The sequence below is a fragment of the Canis lupus genome, chromosome 7 (genome assembly GCF_011100685.1).
Source record: "Canis lupus familiaris isolate Mischka breed German Shepherd chromosome 7, alternate assembly UU_Cfam_GSD_1.0, whole genome shotgun sequence".
In the NCBI taxonomy this organism is placed as follows: Eukaryota; Metazoa; Chordata; class Mammalia; order Carnivora; family Canidae; genus Canis; species Canis lupus.
Genome location: NC_049228.1, coordinates 30,881,629 through 30,903,207, shown reverse-complemented (window position 1 = coordinate 30,903,207; position 21,579 = coordinate 30,881,629). Strand labels below are relative to the sequence as shown.

Here is a 21,579-nt window from a genome sequence, read left to right as displayed (position 1 = left end):
GATAGAGAGAGAGGCAGAGAGGCAGAGACACAGGCCGAGGGAGATGCAGGCTCCACGCAGGGAGCCCGACGTGGGACTCGATCCCGGGACCCTAGGACCGTGCCCTGGGCCAAAGGCAGGCACTAAACCGCTGAGCCACCCAGGGAACCCGACCTTGGGGTTTTGAACTCAAAGTCTACCCAGTGTTAACTGGCTGCTTGATGAGTTGGGGCCTCTTTTACAACCACTACGTTTAGAGAGAAGCTGACCTGGAAAGACCTGTCCTCTTCCAGCCTGCCCCAAACCCTACAAACCAAGGTTTTGTGCCATGACATCAGCCATTCACAACTCCCAGCACCCTCTGCTGACAGGGGCCGCTCCCTAGCCTCCCTCTGCCACGTGCCTGTACTGCAGTGGCTGGCACAGTGCTGGGTGCTAGGTGCTGGGTGCCAGAAGCCCTGCACCCTGGGCCGCATCCCAGCCGCTTCCCACAGGCCCTTCACGGCCCGGCCCGGCCTGCAGCTCCTCTGTGGCCCAGAGCAAACTGCATCTTGGATGGCAGCCCCCCGGCCCCTGGGTGCCCCTGTGCCCACCTGCAGGCCCCAAGGAGCCATCCTGCTCTCTGGGGTGTGCAGTTTCTCCCCACGGCTGAATTAGCTTCACCTGCTGGACCACCCAGAGAGAGCCCAGGGTAAAGGCAGAATTTTCACCAAAGCGTTTATTGTGCAAAAGAGTAAGTAAGGCTTTAGCAAACCAGTATAAATTAAGACCAAGCAGAACAGAGAGGGTTACACATGAGACCACCCACAGCAATGTTCTTGGTAGTCCACACAGGGTGTCCACAGGGGTGTGCGGGGCCGGGCCACCTGTGGAGTCCTCGTGGGGACAGGGAAGCTGGCCCTCCCTCCGGGTGCTTCGAACAGGTGCCTGGAGAGCGTGCCCTATTGCTCCCTTCCCTTGCCCCTACACTCTGCACTCTGTCTGCACTTCCTCTGCTCTTTGAGGCCAGTTTCTTCCCAGTTTGTGTCCCCCATGAGAGTGAGCCCCGTGAGGGCAAGCACCCTGGTTCATCGCGGGGTCCCCGGAGCACCTAGCCCCCAGGTGCTAAGCCCTGCAAGGGGGAACGGATGCCTGTCCGCCCCACGCTCCAGCCCATGCTCCCCTTCACCAGCCCCTGAGCTGCACCTGCAGAGGCTCTCCTCCCCTCCCCACCTCTACTCAGGCCTGTCACCAGGAGGCACAACAGTCCCTTGGCCTTGATTACAAGTTCCCCTGAAATGAGGCAAACAGAAGCCAAATTTACAGCAGGAGCAAAGCCATTCAAATACTGACGGAACACTAAAAACTATGAGGCTACGTGCAAACACTGGGGGGTTCTCAGGGGACCTGACAAAACAGACTGAACACGGCTGTGAGAAGTGGGTGCCCATCTCCCAGGTAAGAGCCTGGGGCTTCCAGGGTAGGGGCCCGGCCACAGTCTCCATCAAACCCGAAGAGCCCAGAGTGTCACAACTCTTCCTCGAGGACGGGCCATAAGCTTCGGGGAGCACTCCCCTACAGAGCCCGGGGACGATGGTTGAATTGGATATGACCGAATGTTACACTGCAAAGCACCCAATTCATAAAGAGGGAATACTTTGGCGGTGGAGAAATACGAGTGAACCGGGTTATAAACGCTTTATCCTGTGTCTTTAACAATCTGGGCGTCTGCGGAGCTGGCCTGTGTTCGGTGGGAGGCCTGGAGCTGTTAGCGAGGAGGCAGGGCCTGCATGTGGAGGGCATCATAGGTGTCCTTGGTGGCCGTGCTGAGCCCCTAGAAAGCAAGTCAGGAAAGAAAAGTGGGTCAGGAGCTCCGTGCGGGCACCGGCCTACCTAGAGGTCAAGTGGAACTGGACCAGTCCTCTCCTGGCGCTGGTGGGGCCGGCCCGGGGAACTGCAGGACAGAGGGTCTCCCCACTGCCGGCAGTGGCCCTGGAGCAAATCCCTCCCAGCTTCCCAAGTCCTGAGCCCTGCAGTGCGTGGCCCCAGAAGGGCTTCCCAACAGGATTGGGTCATCCCTGAACATGGAGCTGGAATCAAGGTTTGCTCCCCAGAGTTGGCCATCCCTGACACCCGGGCTTCCAGGAAGCCAGGACTTGTCACCAGGAGACGGTGGCTCCCTGACCCCAGCCTTCTCCCATCAGCCTCCTTCCCAGGCCACCCCACTACAGTTGCATTCTTTGTCAGGGAGCAGGCAAGCTGGCCCCAATCCCACTGGAACACCTCTCCCTGGCCCAGAAGACAGATCAAAGCAGCCATACACAGAACATTCTGGGGGCCCTGTCTGACATCATTCTGGACTCGGGCAAGCTGGGCAGTCTGGCACTTTGGAGCCAGTCAAGCAAGCTGTGAAGAGCCCAAGGGAGCCAGAGGCAGCCAAATAAGAACCCACTGGGGATTATATTTTAGAGAAGTAGGTTGGGTATGTTTGTTTTGCATAATGATTCACACTGATTTGCATAAACCAGGCACTTGATTATAACAACATTTTCTTTTTAAAGTTATTCTCTCAATTTTTAAAAAAGATTTTATTTATTCATGAGAGGCAGAGACAAGTAGAGGGAGCAGCAGACTCCCTGTGGATGCAGGACTTGATCCCCAGACCCTGGGATCACACCCTGAGCCAAACGCAGATGCTCAACCACGGAGCCACCCAGGCGTCCTCTTGATTTTTTTTTTTTTCCTTCAACTTTCCCACCCATCCACCCATCTTCTTAGGTCTGAGGATACATGCAGAGCAAGGCTTCTTGCAAGGGCCCAGAGCAGCAGAGGAAGAGGCAGGAAATTGCTTGTGTGGGGACCTTTGCCTACTTCATCCCTTTGGGCAAGACCACACGGCCTCTGGGAGCTGCTGCTTATCTGGGGCCATGCCTGGGGGCTCCCACCATCTCCCGGCTGGAGCCAGCTCGGTTGGAACCAAGTCATGTCTCCAACAGCTGACTCCCAGCCATGCCCCCAGGGCCTTACTGACAGAGGTGGCACTGGGACCCGAATTAGGGCCTGGGATCTGCCCTGCCCAGCCGATGGCGTGAGATGGGTGCCACCAGCAAGCAAAATGTGGAGTCTAGCCTTGCCCTTGATTAGAGGGCTCCACCCAGGGAAGGAGCGCCCACAGTGCACACCAGAGGCACCGCAGCTTTTACCTGGTAAAGGCCATCATGCCCCTTCCCTCTCCGACGCTGGTTCTGTGGGAAGGAGACAAAAGGGCAGGAAGTCAGAGTCCTGCTCAAGGCCCTAGAAAGTCAGAGGGGACTGTCTCCCAGTTGTACCCCTGCCCCTGGAAGAGAGGGGTCCTCGGGCCACTGGCCACATCTTACTCTGCAGGTAAGGTGAGGACAGGCTTCGAGGGAGCCCAGGCTTGCTCTGCCCCATTCATGTCCCCAGAGCCCTAGAACCCAGGCTGCACGGGAGCTGGCCATGTTGCCTGCCACTTGGAATAAAGGGGCTTCCCTGCTGCTCCCAGAATTCCTGGCTACTCATCAGTGTTCCCTGGGAATGACAACCATAGAGTGGTATGAGCCCTGGCTACAGGGTCCATTACATCTGGACTCCCCCATTCACTGGCCAAGTGACCTGGAGTAAGATATTTGCCCTCCTGTGCCTTGCAGGGCACACATTTCTCATTGGGTTCTTGTGAGGATTACATGAGACCACCAACCTCATAAAGCACTGAGCAGGCCTGCTTTGGGGACACGAACTATGTGAGGGGCCCCAATTTCCAAATGGTGAGCCTGGCCCCAGAAGGGCTTCCCAACAGGATTGGGCCATCCCTGAACATGGAGCTGGAATCAAAGTTTGCTCCCCAGAGTTGGCCATCCCTGACACCTGGGCTTCCACGAAGCCCCGCTCACCATTTGGAAATTCTTTTTTTTTTTTTTTTTTTAAGATTTTTATTTATTGGACACAGAGAGAGAGGCAGAGACACAGGCAGAGAGAGAAGCAGGCTCCATGCAGGGAGCCCGATGTGGGACTCGATCCCGGGACTCCAGGATTACACACCCCAGGCTGCAGGCGGCGCCAAACCGCTGCGCCACTGGGGCTGCCCATGGAAATTCTTAATCTTTTAGAAATAAGGGGCGCTGCATTATCCTTTTACCCTGAGTCCCAACGTCCTCAGCACTAAACACACCATGGCACACATTAAGCCCTTGATGGCACCAGGTATCAATGAATGGTGACAGATCTGACTGGCTTTCACAAAGCTTAGTCTTAGAATCTAGACTGGGTTCCTGAAAGAACACCAGCCTTTCCTCGCTGTCTTATGTGCTATCAAGGGGGTGAGAACTGGACTACCCCTCGCCCCTGGCAGCTGCCACGGGGGCTTCCACAGGTGATACGAGCATGGCTGCGAAGGGCCGGGATGGAAGCCTGGAAGGGTTACCTAGAAGGTGATGAGGACTCCCTGGGAGCACCCCCACCCTGACCCATCCTTAGGAATCAGCACTCACCTCGCTTTTTATCCCAATCTCACTGTAGGCCTCTGCCATCTTGTCTTTCTGCAGTGCCTGGCAAAGGAGAGGGCATGGGACACTGATTGACTAACTACTGCACAAAACAGTGGGCTTCCCTACAAGAGGAAGCCTCTCGACTTCCCAGCTGGCAGGGAGCCCCCACACTCGAGGCTCCAGTCATTCCCACAAGCATCTCTGGCCACAGCCAGCTCCAGCCTTACCCTTCTCAGCCCTTTGGACTCTTCTCTGAGCCGCCAGCCCTTTGCACCGAGCTGAGAAGCTCAGGTTAGGTTCAAAGATAAAATGTGGAATTCTAGCCAAAGAACACAAACGTGAACAAATGCGAGGGCTGGCCTGGAGTCCCCAGAACCATTTATTTGAGTAAGTTGTGTCTTTACATGGCCAAAGCCAGGGGTTGTGACTCCACCAATTGCAGGAAGGAAGGAGAGGTAGCTCTGTCTACAGGAGTGACCACCTGTGACAGTCCCCTTCGTGGCCAACCCAGATCAACAGCCTGAAAACCACAGTCAGGTCCGCACGGAGTGGTGAGGCTGACCTTCCGACAAGAGGTGGCACTCAGGAAGAGACTCGAGCCTCCAGAAGCAGGAGCCCCCCAGAGGGGCTTGCCACCCTGTCCTTCCTGGGCCTGACCCTGCTGTTCCCCAGGCCCATCTCCAGGGAAGCCCAACAGCAGACTCAGGGACCAGGGAGGGAAGGCAAGTGAAGGGGTTGTCCCCCAAACAACCAGCTGCTGCAGCCAGCAGGCAGGGTGGTCAAGGCCAGGCAGGGAGATCAAGGTCCAGTGAGGCAGACGCAAGGCAGGGAGCACTATTCCCAGAGCCCTCCGCCCACCTCCCTCCTGCACTCACATTGTACACGACCTCCTGAGGGTTCCTCTTCCTCTGCCGGGGGGGAAAAACAAGGAGGAGGTTAGAGGCGGAGAAACCAGGAGCCAGGCCCGGAAAGTTGTAAAAGCGTCCATGAACCCCCCACCCCAGGCCACCTGCCTGTCCCCCACCTCTGCTGCCCTCCCTGCTCTCCCCACCACCTGTGCCCCCTCTGCTCTCCCTGCCCTCCACACCCATGCCCCGCCCAGCCCTGCTCTCCCACACACCCATGCTCCTCCACCCTCCCTGTCCACCCCCCGTGGCCCTGCCCCCCATCCACACCCATGCCCCCCCCTCCACCCCTGCACCCGTACCACCCCCAACCCCGGCCCTCGGCCCTCGCAGCTCTGCTGCAGCACCTGCTTCCTAGTGCACACTCGCACACACCCTTGCACACTGGCTTCACCTCCCCGCATGGCCTCCCCAGTCCAGCTTTGCCCAGGGCAGGCCTTGGGGTATCTGCAGGGGGCAGTCTGTGTGTCCCATTGCAGTTACAGTGCCACACGTGTCATAAACTTACAGGTGGGGTTTCTGGCTGAAAATGAAAAGTCCTGGGCCAACCAGTGCCCAGCAAGCCCTACTGACCCCCATTACCCACCTCTTTTCACCCCTCCCCATCCAGGGTTCAGGGTCCAGATAAGAGGAGGAGAGAAGAGCTGATGCAGAGGGCAGAGGCCGAGGAAACTGCCAGGGTCTCCTCCTGCCCAGCACCCGGCTCAGACGGTGGACAGGTGTGACCAGGAACATCAGGGGCTGCTGGGCATCGTCGGGCAGCACTGCCCTAAAGCCCGGGCAGCCTGGGCCTTTGGGCTGAACCCTGCCTTTTTTTTTTGTTTTTTAAGATTTTATTTATTTATTTGAGAGAGAGAGAGAGCACGAGCAGGGGGAGGGGCAGGAGAAGCTGGCTCCCCGCTGAGCAGGGAGCCCAATGGAGACTGGATCCCAGGACCCCGACATCATGACCTGAGCTGAAAGCAGACGCTTAAGTGACTGAGCCACCCAGCGCCCCTGGACCTGCGCCTAGAGGACCCTGCCTGGCCTCCTCCAGCCTCCCCTCAAGGCTGGGAGCCTGGAGCGGGAGCGCGCTCCAAGGGGGACCTGGGACCCGTCCAGTGGCCCGGGGCCCTTCCTGTAGGCACCTCTTCACCAGATCTGTCCTGGGGGGAGCCCCCCCGGTGTGCATCCCAGGTGGCCAAGCAGTTTACCGGGAGGGGGTGGAGCTTGGAGCCGAGGGCCGGGCGCATTCCGGTATGGGGCGCGGCCCGCGGACCAGAATGGAGCCCTGGGGGAGGGCCCGGGCCCGGGGCCCCGCGTTGGGATGGAGCTGCCCTCGGAGCCCCCCCCCCCCGTGTCCCGCCGCGCACACCCGCGCTCGCGCAGGCCCCGGAGGGATCCCCACCTGCTTTCCTCCCATCTCCGGGTCCAGGCCGCGTCTCTTATCCAAAACCTCGTACTCCTCTCTTCCTCGCAGATTGAGCTCCTGCAGGAGGCGGGAAGACCGTCGGGGGCTCTGGCCTGGACCCCGTGGGGCGCCCGGGGGAGCCGCGGGCCTGGTGGAGCGGAGCCGCCTCCGCCTCGGCGAGCCTCCCGGGGACAGGGCGGGGGAACCGAGCGGCCGGGCCGCCGCGCCGGGAGCCTGAGCCCCCCCCCCCCCCCCCCCCCCCCCCCCCCCCCCCCCCCCGGCGGCCCCGCGGGGCACACTTACGTTGTAGAGCTGGTTGGGGCCCTGCTGGTGCTCGGGGGCGGCCGCGCTCCTGCCGAACTGGAAGAGAGGGCGGAGGGCTGAGAACCCCCCCCGCCCCCGCCCCCCCGCGGGGTCCCAGCCCCCCCGTGCCCCCCGCCCCCACCCCCCCGCGGGGCCCCAGCCCCAGCGTGCTCCCCCGCCCCCGCACCCCCCCAGGGGTCCCAGCCCCCCCGTGCCCCCCGCCCCCCCCCCCCCCGCGGGGCCCCAGCCCCACCGTGCCCCCCCGCCCCCCCCCGCGGGGCCCCAGCCTCACCGTGCCCCCCGCCCCCGCCCCCCCAGGGGTCCCAGCCACCCCCGTGCCCCCCCGCCCCCCCGCGGGGCCCCAGCCCCACCATGCCCCCCACGGCACCGCGTCCCTGCACACCCCGCAGCGCTCTGGGGCTGTTCTCCCCAGCGTCGCAAACCCCCTAGGGATCCCCGAGGACTCATGCTTGAAAAAAGAAAGCGGGTGAGACTGCTTCACAGTCTTGCCAAAGTCTACAGGCCAAAAGAGCAACGGTTTGGGGGACAGAAGGGATAACCCGGCGGGAGAGGCCTTGCACCCTCCTCGGCTCCAAGGCCACCCCCAGCCGCAGCCCCTCCAAGAAACCCGCGCTCCGGGCCTGCCCTCACGGGCCCTGATAGGGGACCCGAGTTTCCAGAGACAGGCTGGGTGGGCCTCCATCTGGGAAGAAACCCTGCATTCCCCCCTCCTGCTCTTAGTTGCCTGAAGCCTAAGCCCTCTCCTGCCAGCAGGAGCCCCCCCACCCCCACCCCCCGGGGAGGCTTTGGCGGTTGCTCAGGAAGACACCCAGCATCAGGCGCTGCCTCCCAGCTGTAGGGCTGGGACACCAGCACCCATGCTGCGTGCTTGGCAGGTCCCTGGAGCCAGTGGATGCCATGCTCCAGGCACTACCTGAGCTGCAGACTTTCCAAGACTAAGGCCCTTCTGAACACCCACCAAGTAGGGGAGCCCACGCCTTCTCCCCAAAGCCCCCAGTACTTACCTTTGCTCTCAGGAACAGAGCAGTGATAATGACACCATAGATGAAGAGGACTCCATCCAGCAGGTAGCACAATTTGGGATCCAGCAGGCCTAAGCTCTGAGCCCCTGTGCCAAGAGATAAGACTGATCAGCCAGGCCCAGGGTGACAGGACACGTCCCCACCATCCCAAGGCGACCCTGTGACTGACAAGGAAACCATGACAAGGGGCCTGGATCCATTTCCCACACCCTATCTGACCGCAACTTCCCTTCCATATCCTTGGACCAGCTCTGGGGAAAACCTGGCCTCCCCAATAGCCAGACGTGACTCTGGGTGGGACCCCAGATCCTGGGAAGACCAGAAGGAAGCAGAAAGTAGGTGTCCAGTGGACACCACTGGAGCCCAGCTGCATGTAAACTCCCATAGGAACCACACACCCTGGAAACTTCTGTAATAAAATGCCTGTGTCTGGATGAATGGCACCCCCTGAATTAGGGTATGAGGCTCCCTAAGGCCTATTCACAGGGAGAAAACAAAATTGATATTTGAATGAGATTGTTAATTAGGACTGTGAGAATCTGGGTCAATTCTCCCTTCCTGGGGCACCTGGGTGGCTCAGTGGTTGAGCATCTGCCTTTGACTCAGGTTGTGATCCCGGAATCCTGGCATCAAGTCCCTCATCAGGCTCCCCCCAGGAATCCTGCTTCTCCCTCTGCCTATATCTCCACCTCTGTGTGTGTCTCTCATGAATAAATAAATAAAATCTTAAAAAAAAAAAAAAACACAAAACTCTCCCTTCCTGACTCCCAGTCTCCTTGGTGCCAGGCACTGAGCAGGGTCTCCCACTTGGGGCTGCCACTGAGCCCCAAGGAGTCTCATGAGCAATAGACAAAGGTCCATTCAGTGAACCCCTCCCAGCCTGAACCCGGCAATTCCCCTGCTCACCCCTCCCTGCTCCATGGCCTCAGTTTCATCTGTGCTTGTCCCCTTGCCCTTCCCCCCCACCCCTACTTACAATTGGGGTAACACACCTTGCCCTTCCCCTACACACTTAGAATTCCCGGGACACACCTTGCTCTTCCAGACTCTGCCTCTGTTCCCTCCACATTGTTTTCTCTCCCTTTCTCTCCCTGCAACCCTGTCACCTGGTAAAATCTGATGCTTCCTACAAAACATAGCTCAGAAATCTGTCTAGCCTGTCCCATCCCAAGCTGCAGATGAATCCCTAGCCCTCACTGCCATATTAACCTTTGTCAAGCTAGCAATGCACGTGTAGCTGGCATTTTAGTGCAATGGCATTGGGAGTCTAGTAGCTTTCCTGGTTAAATAAAAGCATTTTTATTTGTAAAGCTCACTGCACCGTGGGTGAGAAGACACGGATTTTAGATGGTTACTTCCTGCCAGGTGTGCGCTCAGCCTGCAGATGGCCTGCCCCTGCCTCCCGCCCTGCCCGCTCAGGCGGCGCGGGCTCAGCGGCTGCTTCTCCCAAGGCCACGGCGCCCTCTGGTGGCCGCCTGCAGCGCTGCGCTGCCCGGGCCGTGGGAGGGCACGCCGGGCACCTGAGCATGTCTTAACCTACCAGCGGGTTCACTTGGGGCAAGCTTCCCACCCTCTTTCAGCTGCCTCTTTGGCTAAAGAGGGTGAAAACGAACATTTCTTCAGTGTTTACTATGTGCCGGACACTTTAATGGGAAAACGAATCGGATCCTCCGGACAGCGCCAGCACCAAGGCCAGCCGGCAGCAGGCCCGCAGCGAGAGGCTGCCCCAGGACTGCGGCGGGCAGGGCGCCTGGGCTCTTCGCTCCCCGCCCCGCCGGCCCAGCTCTGACCAGGAGCCCCGCGCTGTGTGAGCACTGGCTTCCAACTCTAACGAATCCCCATCCAAACCTGTGACTCCCACCCTGAATCAGGACCCCTCTGTGCCTCAGGCAGCTGATCTCCTGGTCAGCTTAGGGAGGCCCCTGCTCAGAAACCCGTGATGACAGTCACCCGGAGCAAATCCAAGCTCCTCATCAGGCTGTAGTCCCCAGCCCCCCGGCCCAGGCCTGGCTCCCCCAAGCCCGCCCACTGCCTCTCCTGCTCCTGTAGAGGATGCGCTGCCCTTCCTTGAATTCACCAGTACTTTCCTAGCCACCTTGAGCTTGTTCCTCGTCCCCCCTGCTGGTGCTAGCACACCCCTCCACTCAGCAGGAAATGAGACTCCTGTCCTCCACCTTCACCCCGCGTTCCAGTGGCTGGTTCTGCCCCGATACAGGTGCAAGAGCCTGCCTCCCACAGAGCACCCCCCACACGATATGTCAGGTTCTGAGACTGCCCTCCACGTAGGCCCTAAACGGCTGCAGTTTGGCCTCCTCCTTCATCCTCAACAAGAGCCCCGGGGTGCACGGGAGATACTCTTTAGATGCTCTGCGATTTTTCAGGGAAGATGCTGGGGCCTGACCCAAAGTTGGCCTGCCCTCTGGCCCTGAGGCAGGGCCACCTGCCCCCACTGAGCACAGGTAGGGTCTGAAGCCCTCTGGGAGGTGAGCCACCTCCAGCAAAGGCCACCAACACCGGGGTGATTTTTTTTCTTTTAGGACTGGAGAAGAGGTGTCAGCGGAGATTTATTGGGGTGGTTGAGATTCAGAAAAAGGGCTGGAAGAAAATCGCTCAGCTGCCTGTCACATAAAATGAGGACAGAAAAATTACTGGACAGTAAATTTAGAACAAATGAGAAGAAATATTTCTTCACGTTGCACACAGCCCGCACAGCGGGGGAGGGGAACTGGTTGCCTCCCCCAGAGATAAGTAACAGGGACAGGTTTTCTCTCGCTCTTTTTAAAGAGCAGCATGATTTTATGGCCCATGACAAGTATGCTGTGTGTGGTTTGACCAAGGCGAGCAGATTAACCGCAGCATGTTTCCCAGGGTGGGGATCGCCCCTCCGCCCGGGCCAGCTGTGCTTGTGCTGGGAGTGCCGGGCTCAAGGAGGGTGGTGAGAGCACCGAGTGTTCCACAAAGGGACCCAGGACTTAATTCAATTACAAAACTGATCCATTTTTCTTGGGCACCTGCTTAATGCCAGGGAATGTCGAAACAGAAGGAGCCCCCGGTTGGGTGTCAGGTGGATTCTCTCTAGTCCTTCGCTTGCCACTAAGGAGCCGTGTGGTCCTGGACAAGTGACCTCACCTCTCTGGACCTCAGTGTCTTCATCTGTAAAATGGCTGGTAAACGTATCTACCCTAAGGGTGTGGTGAAAACAAAACGAGGGACGCCTGGGTGGCTCCGTAGTTGAGCATCTGCCTTGGGCTCAGGGCATGACCCCTGATCCAAGCAGGGTCCTACACAGAGAGCCTGCTTCTCCCTCTGCCTATGTCTCTGCCTCTCTCTGTGTCTCTCATTAATAAATAAATAAAATCTTTAGAAAAAGAAAACTAAAAGATGTATTGGTAGATGTTTTTGTATATCTCCCATAAGGACAACGATGTCTAACGTGTGGGTCAGGCCTTCCGAGTCCCTGCCCTCGCGGGGCTCATGGCTCTAGCTTACACAGCGCCGAAGGGCTTCCCGCGGATAGCAGGCAGTTTGCCAGGATGCCAACTCAAAGGCATGAGGCAGAGACACTCGCTTCCTGGTTCCGGCTCCTTCCCTGCACCCTCATCCCCAAGGCAGACACCTCTTTGCCTCCTTCCCTGATCCACTTTCACACCTTGTTCATTTAACATGCTGACGGGGGCTGCTTTCCTATAGGACTGGGACTGTTTTCTCTGACAGTTCTCCTGCTCTGCCCCAGATCCACAGCACCCAAGAGAACTCAGTGTCTGAGCAAATGCAGAAGCTGAATGAGATTCTCGCACAGACTCTCTGTCTGGCTGCGCCCCCCTTCCCGCCCCGGATTCTCACTGATTAGGTCTGCGGTACAGCCTGGGCCTGAGCCTGGGCCAGGGCACAGCCAGGGTCGCCCCTCACACGTGCAGCCGTTCCCACACATATCCTACAGTCAGAGCGGGGGATGGCATGAAGGCCTCAGTGTTCCTTATACACTGATTTGTGTACTTCTGCACTGTGTGTGCCCAACTCCTTGAAACTCTGTGCCCTTGTCTGCAAAATGGAGCTAACACGACAGTGTGTCTCATTAGGTAGCAGTGAGGATTATTTATTGCAGGTGTCAGACCTGACATGTAATAAGCGCTCCATGTGTCAGCTTATTGGGTTTTTTTCCCCCAAATCACCACTAACACTTTTTTTTTTTTTTTTTTTTTTTTGAGGAAGAAAAGGTCAAATTGTATCAAGAACTTTTAAACTGGATAGGACGAGAAAGCGTCTAACTTCTGGGTGTTGACACCGCACAGCTAACCAGATGCTGTCGTCACCATTAAACCAGCGGGCATTTGATGAGGGGGATGCATTCTGAGCAGTCACATGATTTCCCATTAAGAAAATGCTGCCTTCATATCAGAGAAGTTGTGTCGAGGAGAACAAAGACACCCTCACAATAGCTTCCTGGTGCCGGCCTAGACATGACAGTGGCCAGGTGAAAGGGGACAAGCCCCATGCTTCCAGCTCTAGGCTGCAGGATGAGAGCTGGAGGTGGGATCTGATCCCATGAGCCTTTTTCCATCCAACCTGAACGTCCACAGGCCATGATCTGGCCCCCTGCAAGAGGCATACTCAGCAAATCTGGTAAATGAGGGGACTCGGTCCCAATCCCACTCCCACACCACCTTACCCAGGTCTAACAGGTGACCCCACTGTGCCAGCCCCTTGCATCCAGACGGACATGTGGCAAATATGGAAACTGAAGTCCAGCTGGGCTGGAGCACATCCAGGTGTCACAGGGTTGGGGACGTAGGCAGGGGTTCCCAGATGACCAGGCCTTATACACGGCGGCCAGGCTGAGACAGAGGTACTTTAGGTGATTCCAGTTATTCCAGGGCAAGTCACAACCCTGATGACACCTTGCAGAAAAGCCAGCTGAAGCCTGGGAAGAGCTGGCCTTGCTCACCTAGTACCACGGGTGCTGGGAACAGGATTGGAACCCTGCGAGGTGAGAGGAGGAGCCTGGCCATAGCCTGCCCTCGTCCACAGCACGGGGGTCAGTGCCCAGCATGTGCACAGCGATCCCCATCACAAACTGGTAGGGCTCCAGATGGCCAGGGCCTGGCTGACCTGGGGCCTGGACTCCGGTCCTTTCCTGTCCCCCACCCCCACCGCCACGCTGTCAGCTACCAGGCAGGCACTGATGAAATGGGCCAGCAGGTCACCGCCCCTAAGAAAACCACATCTCCCAGCTAGGGACAGGGCAGACAGATAGAATCCCAGCAGCCCCTCCTCTTCGAGAATCTTCTCAGTGGTGCTCAGCACCCAGCTGCACCTGGCCTCCCACGCCCCAAACTAGACCACGGGGTGCATGGACACGGCCTGTGGTGGGTGGCCTGCCTGTGGGGCAGTGGCCAGGCATCGTCTACAGGCGAACTCTTCCTACCATCCTTGTCAGAAAGGATGAGGATCCCTCCTGCTTGACCTCATCTGGAGGGGAAACCTCCTCACGCGGCCCCTGAGCACAGCGGGCCGGGCGTTGGACATCCCCGAGGGCTGGGGCGTGGGGCGGCCCATCCACTTGCACAGCCTACTGGCGGGTGGGGAAGCCCAGCTGCAGAGGGCCTTCCTCCCCTGCACGTTGGTCCCGGGGCTGGGGGCGCACAGCGGCCCGTGGTGCACCCGGACGAGCAGCCTCAGGGAGAGTGGTGTCTACTGCTCACGCCCTGGGCCATGAAAACACCTGTGACAGGGCCTCGGTGACCTGGGGTTGTCTCAAGCTCCAGCCCCGTCCACACTCCGTCCATCCCCGAGCCGAGGGCTGTGCCATCTGCCGACGGTGGCGCTGCCCCGTGCAGTGAATTGACCACGTACCCTGAGCCCTGGCCTCGGGCCCCCCCATGCTGCCCCTTGCCCCCCACTGCCTCACCGTGAGCTCAGGGAGCAGCTCTGCTCTGAGCACCCCCCATGGTGCCACCCCAAGCCTGGTAAGCTGGAGCTGCCTGCCTGCCTGTAGCGCCCTACCTGGAACAGGCCCGAGAGACGCCCAGAGGAGGCTCCATGGCAACCGGCAGCCCAGAGGAGCTTCCCGCAGTCTCTGTAGCCCTCTCCTTGCTACAAAAGCCGAGATCGGAAGTTTCCCGGCACTGACCTTTAGCAGAAGACTCGGGCCCCAGACGGCAGTCTCGGGGAGGCACCTGCCCTTACAGAGTCTAGTTTCTTTGGATGAGGTGCGTTTGAAAAATTATCTCCCAGCCAGACCGTGGGCTTCTGAGAGGTCTCAATCCACCTGGTCCGGCCGGAGCTGGAAGCTGGACACACCCGAGTGCCCGGCGCCCCTCTGCCAGCTTCCTGCTCCGGGACCCCCTGTTCCCGAGCAGAGGGACTACCGGCTCCCTCGCTTCGAACTGGTTAGGATCCCTGCCATCGGAGGCCCAATGTGTATCTGTAAAATTACTTCCTGTGCCTGATGGAGCTCGCTTCTGTGGGAGTCCGGAAGGCAGGCAAGGGTCTGTTAGTGGGTGCAATTCAGCTCGGGTACAGACCCAGACCGGGGAGCACAGTAGCTTCCCCAAGGACAACAGCAGGCTAGCGGCAGAGCTGGGCGTTACTGGGCCTCCAGGCACCGGCTATGTTTCCTGCCTCCCTGCCTGGGGTGTGCCTCACCTCTGCAGCACACGGAGTGCTCCCCTGGCTCTGCCTCACCTCTGCAGCACACGGAGTGCTCGCCTGGCTCTGCCTCACCTCTGCAGCACACGGAGTGCTCGCCTGGCTCTGCCTCACCTCTGCAGCACACGGAGTGCTCCCCTGGCTCTGCCTCACCTCTGCAGCACACGGAGTGCTCGCCTGGCTCTGCCTCACCTCTGCAGCACACGGAGTGCTCGCCTGGCTCTGCCTCACCTCTGCAGCACACGGAGTGCTCCCCTGGCTCTGCCTCACCTCTGCAGCACACGGAGTGCTTCAGAAGCACAAAGAACGCAGGTTCCCCCACTTCTACAAGGCAGCCTTAAAATCTCACCCGTGTCCAGCTTGTCTCCCTCTTAATAGGAAACGCTTAGTCATCACTTGCTGTGATGACAGCAAGAACCAAGCCTTCGAGGGTAGGTCACCTGAGTACAAGTCCTGGCTCTGGCACTTCACCATCGGTGGTGAGACCATGGAGTATCTTCGCGGCTCCCTCCCCAGGGAGTAGCACCAGTGCTCATCATTTGCATCAGTCTTCATCATTCACAGTTCACTCGAATCAGCCAGATTCCAAGTCCCCCAAGTGCCTTTTGCAGCCAAACCTGGAGCCGCCCTGGTCCTGCTGCCGCCCAGCCCCACCCCCTGGGCTCAGACACAAGTAGCGATGACATGCAGGGGAAGAGTTTAGAAAACAGGAAGTCATGTGTTTTCAGGAAGGCAGTGGCAGCAGTTCTGGGGTGCCATGCTGGGTGTGATGCCCGGCTCATTGACCACAGCACCGGAGGCACCCACACCTCCCCTGCAAGGGGGCTTGCTCCCTCTCGTTGAACTACTGACTTTCACTGCAGCAGGAAAGATAGACACATCGGTAATACTGATAACCACCAGCTGAAGGTTATGTGAGTTTTCTCATTCAATCCTTCCAGGGACAGTGTCTTTATAGCTGGGGAAACTGAGGTTCAGAGAGGTTCATAAGATGCCAAAGGTCTAGATCCCGGCTGAGCTCAGGCCTGTCTAATGCTGTAAACCAGATACCATCTGGTCCAGAATCCTAACCACCATTTGGCACTGACCTTGGACCCCTTATTGGTCCTCAGGGCTGGGGAGAGGGGCTCCTCTCAAGGCCGCGGACGGAGTGTTTCCTTCTCTGAGGATCACACCATATTAGCAGGTGTGTTTCTGACTCCACACCTGGCCTTCTTTCCTTGAGGGGGCAGGAGTCTGAGAGGCCTACAGGATTAATAGGGACAGATGGCCTGCTACCAAATGTGAGGCTCCATGGGCCACTGCCTGTGGAGTCTGATCCACCTGGAGACAGCCTTGACCTGCAGAATGAGCTTATATCACTATTGGTACCACATAATTTCCTGCTACTCGCTTTGATTAGGCACAGCCTCCTCAACCGCCCTCCTTGTCAAGTGTTGGATTTCAAATACTCATGCTTCATTATAAAGCTGAATATCTGGTCATAACTACCTACAGATTATATAATCCCATAGACAGGGATCCCAAGGCAAAGGGGAAGAAAGGAGGTTGTTTGATTTCTTAGAAGTAACAGGATTATGCAAGAATATTTCACTTCTTGTACTACTACTTCCATTACATGTGTTATGATTTCTGTAATAGTTTTTAAATTTTTCCTATGATCACTTTTTATTTTCAAGTAAATCAACTCATTGTGACAGTGCAGGAAAGTACAAAATAATCAGAATCACCTATAATACCACATTCAAATACAGCCACTAGTCATATGATGGCAGATTGATTTCCTTCCAAGGTCTTCATTATTTATAAATTAGAATTATTCTACATAAAATTTTTTCCCTGAAAAAAAACCCAATTTTTTCCTGTTAGTATTATAATTTAACGTTACATTTTCTTGTTTTTTTCACATATTTATATTTCATGTTTCATATTATTTCATAGGTCTACTGAATTCCCTTTCTAATGGTCACATAACAATTCTCCCACTACTTATTTACCATTTCTGCATTGAAGGTTGTTCGTTTCCAATTTTTCACCATTGTAAATAACTCTGATGAACAGTTCCATTCCTAGAGCTTCCTACAGGTTTAGAATTCGATCAATAAAACCTTGAAAAATGAAAGCTAAGATAACTAATCCAAGAGAAAAATCAGCAAAAGATAAACACAGGCAATCCTTAGAGGAGGAAAAACAAACTGCTTATAGCATAATAAAAAACTCTCAATCTCATTGCTGATTACTCACTATTGAAAGTACAAAATGACAGAGAGAGGGATCCCGTTGTTCACGGATAGTCAGAAGGCCTCAGCTGTGAAGATATGTGAAGGAAGGGCACCCCTGGCAAAGGAAGAGAAGGTACAAAGGTCCTGTGGTGGATCCAGGCCTGGCGTATCTGAACCACAAGGAGGTAGATGTGGTCAGGATGGCATGAAAGAGGGAGAGTGCTAGAATGTGAGGTCAGAGGGTAGGAAGGTGGGGGCATTAGTTAGAACCTTCTCAGCCAGTGGATTTTACTCTGAATGAGATAGGGAGCCATGGCAAGGTTTTCTCTTTTTATAACAAATACACATCATTTTTGTAATTTCAAGACTGTGAATAAATTTTAAAAGAAAAAACTAGCCAATTGGAGTAAATTTGGTTCACAGTTGCCTTTGCCCAGGCACACTACAGGACAGGCCTACCATCCAGACTCTGCCACGAGGATGCCGACTGCCCCGACAAGACCATACACACACAGTTTGTCTGCATTCAACTGAACGTAGTAATCTTTATCTCTTCCTGCCCTTGCCCCATAAACCAAGCTATGGTTTCCACACAGAAAGTGGTCTATTTCTACTCAACAGGTACAAATCCCTTCATTCTTGTGTTCTTCTATCATTCATCACCAGGTTCTTTGTGATGGGCTGAATTGTGTCCCCCCCCCCCCAAATTCATACATGGAAGTCCTAACCCTTAATCGCTCAGGATGTGACTGTGTTTGGAGAGTGGCCTTTACAGAGGTGATTTGGTTCAAATGATGACCTAGGGTAGGCCCTAAGCCGACGTGACTGGTTGATCTGGGCACATCTTATTTATTCTACTTTGCAGATAAAGACACTGAAGGTCAGAGAGGTCCCGAGATGCCTATGTGGCCTGGCCTTTGTTTTTTTCCCACACAGCACACAGCCATCACATTATACTCTTGAACATTAGCACTGTTTAAAAGAAATCCACCCTATCAAACCTTCTCATGTCAAAATTCCAGGCATGATTTTGCTAATTCTCTGAGACTTTAATTTATTCTGCAGATAAACTCTCATAGGATGCACATGCAGGGCATGTGCGCACACACACACACACACACACACACAGATGTTTATTACATAATTATCTGCAGGAGCAAAAAAAGAAAAAAGGAAACAACTTAAGCACCCACCAGCTAGGAATCTAATTAGTAAATGTAGGTATAGTCATGGGTAGCAGTTTAAAAAAATTAAAAACACAACAGATAGTTCTGTACAGGCTGCTATGGGAAGGTCTCCAAGATAATTAGATGAAAAAAAAGCAAACTCTGGAGTGTTATGCTTCTGTATGTATGAAAAAGAAGATATATATAGGCTGTGTATGTATAATAATACAGAAATCTATCTCTGATTAGAGTTTCTGTATGAGATGATGAAAAAGTTCTGGAAACTGATAGTGGTAATGACTGCACAACAACTTTATGCCACTGAATTATACACTTAAAATGGTTAAAATGGTAAAATTATATTTTTGCATACTTTCCCGCAAGAAAAATGTTTATATAGGTATGTCTATATCAATATTGATGTTGCTATCAATATCTGGGTGGCTACATTCTCAAAAAATGCTCTCCACACTTAATTCAAGAGGAGTCAGGGAAGGGGGAGGTCGGGAGGAGTTTATTTTCCATGAATGACGTGAACCTTTAAATCAAACGAGGTATGTGCGGCACAGTTCTAGGCAGGGCACCAAGTGGAGGCACGGGGACTCATCCATCCAGCAAGGTTCCTCCAACTAGGCTGTGGCTCAGTGCACTTCTGGTGATGACTTACTGGGGTTTGGAAGTATCTCCAATAGATAGAAATTTTCACTATAATGGTGTTTGGGGAATATGGTTACACTTCTGAATGAACATGAAAACAATTACTGCCAGCAAACAGAATGATGATGATGATGATTTTTAAAGATTTGATTTATTTATTTGAGAGACAGAGAGAGACAGCAGGAGCAGAGGGAGGGGCAGAGGGAGAAGGAGAAGCAGGGAGCTGACGTGGGGAGCTTCCGCTGAGCAGGAAGCCCAATGTGGCGCTCAATCCCAGGACCCCGAGACCATGACCTCAGGTGAAGGTAAACACTTAACCAACCGATTACTATTGATGCTGTTATCCAGTGCTGCAGGAATGAGGGCAAAGTCTCTCCCTTCCTCATCCCCACTAGGAGCACCAGCCCAGTCAGGCGGGTACAGTGAGATGAAAACAGCTCTGGCCACACAGCCTTGCCCAGCCAGAGCCACCGCCCTTGGGGAGCCAGGGACCCCAGAAGCCAAGTAGGTTTCTGGGCAACGGAAGCTGAGCTCCCTGGGCAACTGAATGAAGACCCTGGGGTGGAAGGGGGGGCTGTACCCGCAGCCTCTCGAGTCCTCTGGGAGCCATCCTGCAGCCCCAGGCCACTGACAGCACCTCCTCAGGGCTCTCCCAGCACCTGTAGCAGAAACCTGCTTGCCTGATGCCCCGTCCAGCCAGCGGCCTCCGTGGCCCAGGGCCGCTCTGGGTCCAAGTCTGGAGGCCCTGTGCCTCTTACCCTGCGTGGCCACGGAGGCGCGAGCGTCCAGGAGGAGGCCCGGGGAGCAGGTCCCACTGCACCAAGCTCCTCAGAGGTTGGGGTGGGGAGGAAATGCTATTTGGGTTCTAAATCAGATACAGATCCCTCAACAGAGTAAACAACTCGCTGGGATTTTCAAGAGCTGAGGCTGGCCCTCCCAGGCCACACTCTCTGTCCCTTGGGCCCTGCATGGAAAGGGGAAGGAGAAGGCGGAGCGGCTCCGGGGGCTTCTCCAGAGGTGGCCACCCTCACTCGCACTCACCACCCTCCGTGTGACCCGCAGCCACCCTGCTCAGGCTGGCACAGCCCACCCAGCGCGGTCGGGGGCTGGGCTCCTCACTCCGGCCACACCCAGAGCCCAGCCCCAAAGACGCCAACCGAATTCATACACGGCAGCCTCCGCCAAGAGGGCGAGGGAACCTGGGGCCGGGAGAGGGGCGCGGGGCCCGGCCTCTGCCTGCAGCCAGGGCGGGCTCCCCGGCGGCGGCGGCGCGCCCCCGGTGCGGTTACAGCGAGCAGCAGCCCCGCCCCTCCCGCCCGCAGCCATCTCCTCCTCGAGGTTTCCTGTTGAGCTGCCATCCAGGGCCCGGGTTATCGGGTTATCGCCCGCCCGTGATCTCCCATCTAAACTGCTCGCACTCAGGCGGCCGCCCCCACTTGCGGTCCCCTCCCCTCCCCACCGCGACCGCACCGCCCAGCCCTGCGCTGACGAGTGGCCCCGGCGGGAGCCGGCGGGGCGGGGGCGGGGGCGGCGGGTCGAGGGCTGGCTCCAGGCGCCGGGGCCAGCGACGCGGGGGTCCCCCCGAGGGCCCGGGGTCCGCCTGGGAGAGGCCTGGCTGGGTCACCCGGCAAACGCCCGCGCGTGCCCTCGCCGGGGCCGAGCCCGAGGCGCAGGACGCGGGCCCCCGCGGAGGCCGGGCCCCCCCCCGCCCCCCGGCTCCCCGCCAGCCCTCGGGACAGGGAGGAAGCGCAGGGGGCTCTGTGCTCTCAACTGGGGGACTCCGAGTGTCGTCAAAGCTGCCACTCTCAGCCCCGACAGCCCTCTCACTTTGGAGCCCCGCGAGCACTGCCTGCGCTTCCGGGCTTTCCCGGTACGCACGCCCGGCAGGTGCACCGCGCGGGGAGGCCGCTCCGCGGGGCTGCGGGGCTGCGGGGCTGCGGGGCTGCGGGCGCCCTCCTACCCCCCCCCCCCCCCCCGCCCCGCGGCGGCCGCGAGGAGCCCCGCTGCAGAGGCGGTGGCCAAGGACCTGGCGACGACTGGCGTTTTCCGCTTTTCTCTGACTTGAGCTGACCAGGTCTCCTGACAAGCACAGATGTAGGGAATTTTGACTTAGAAAGAAAAAGCCAGTTGCGCTAGTTCCTGGACAAAAAGGGGCTTCTTTACTCCCCTCTTGGCCTATAGCAAAGTCCTCAGCAGTGTTTCCCTGTCTGGTCTGGGGCCTGTGTCGGGAATCACCCCCCAGCCACTGAATTAGAGTCTCTGGAGGTGAATCTAGGGATCTGGGGTTTTTTATTTATTTATTTATTTATTTATTTATTTATTTATTTATTTATTTATTTATTTATTTATTTATTTATTTATTTATGATAGTCACAGAGACAGAGAGAGAGAGGCAGAGACACAGGCAGAGGGAGAAGCAGGCTCCATGCACCGGGAGCCCGACGTGGGATTCGATCCCGGGTCTCCAGGATCGTGCCCTGGGCCAAAGGCAGGCGCCAAACCGCTGCGCCACCCAGGGATCCGGGATCTGGGTTTTTAACATGCTCCCCCTGGGTTCTCCTGTACACCATGCCGTGGGGACCACTGCTTTCTGGGCTAGCTGGATCTGGAAAATACTATGAATGTATCCGCCCCCCCCCCCCACACACACACCCCCAGCATTTGTGGATGGGCTGCTCCCTGAGGGAGGGCAGACCCAGAGCTCTCTGTCGCAGACACAGAGCAACCTGACTGGGACCCAGACTCACACACTCCATCTCATATGTCAGAGAGACACCCAAGG

At 56.7% G+C, this 21,579-nt stretch overlaps 1 protein-coding gene across 1 annotated transcript in view; it reads right to left on the bottom strand.

Annotated features, from left to right (window-relative positions):
- Positions 1–679: 679 nt before the first annotated feature.
- The window catches only part of CD247 (CD247 molecule), a 74,198-nt gene continuing 53,298 nt past the window's right edge, over positions 680–21,579 (bottom strand). The window contains exons 2-8 of the mRNA XM_038542650.1: positions 8,087–8,190; positions 7,062–7,118; positions 6,756–6,836; positions 5,339–5,371; positions 4,467–4,523; positions 3,162–3,203; positions 680–1,792 (exon numbers count right to left, since the gene is read on the bottom strand). Of these exons, the coding sequence (XP_038398578.1) occupies positions 1,727–1,792; positions 3,162–3,203; positions 4,467–4,523; positions 5,339–5,371; positions 6,756–6,836; positions 7,062–7,118; positions 8,087–8,190 (440 nt within the window). The 3' untranslated portion in view covers positions 680–1,726. The remainder of the gene's footprint in view (positions 1,793–3,161; positions 3,204–4,466; positions 4,524–5,338; positions 5,372–6,755; positions 6,837–7,061; positions 7,119–8,086; positions 8,191–21,579) is intronic.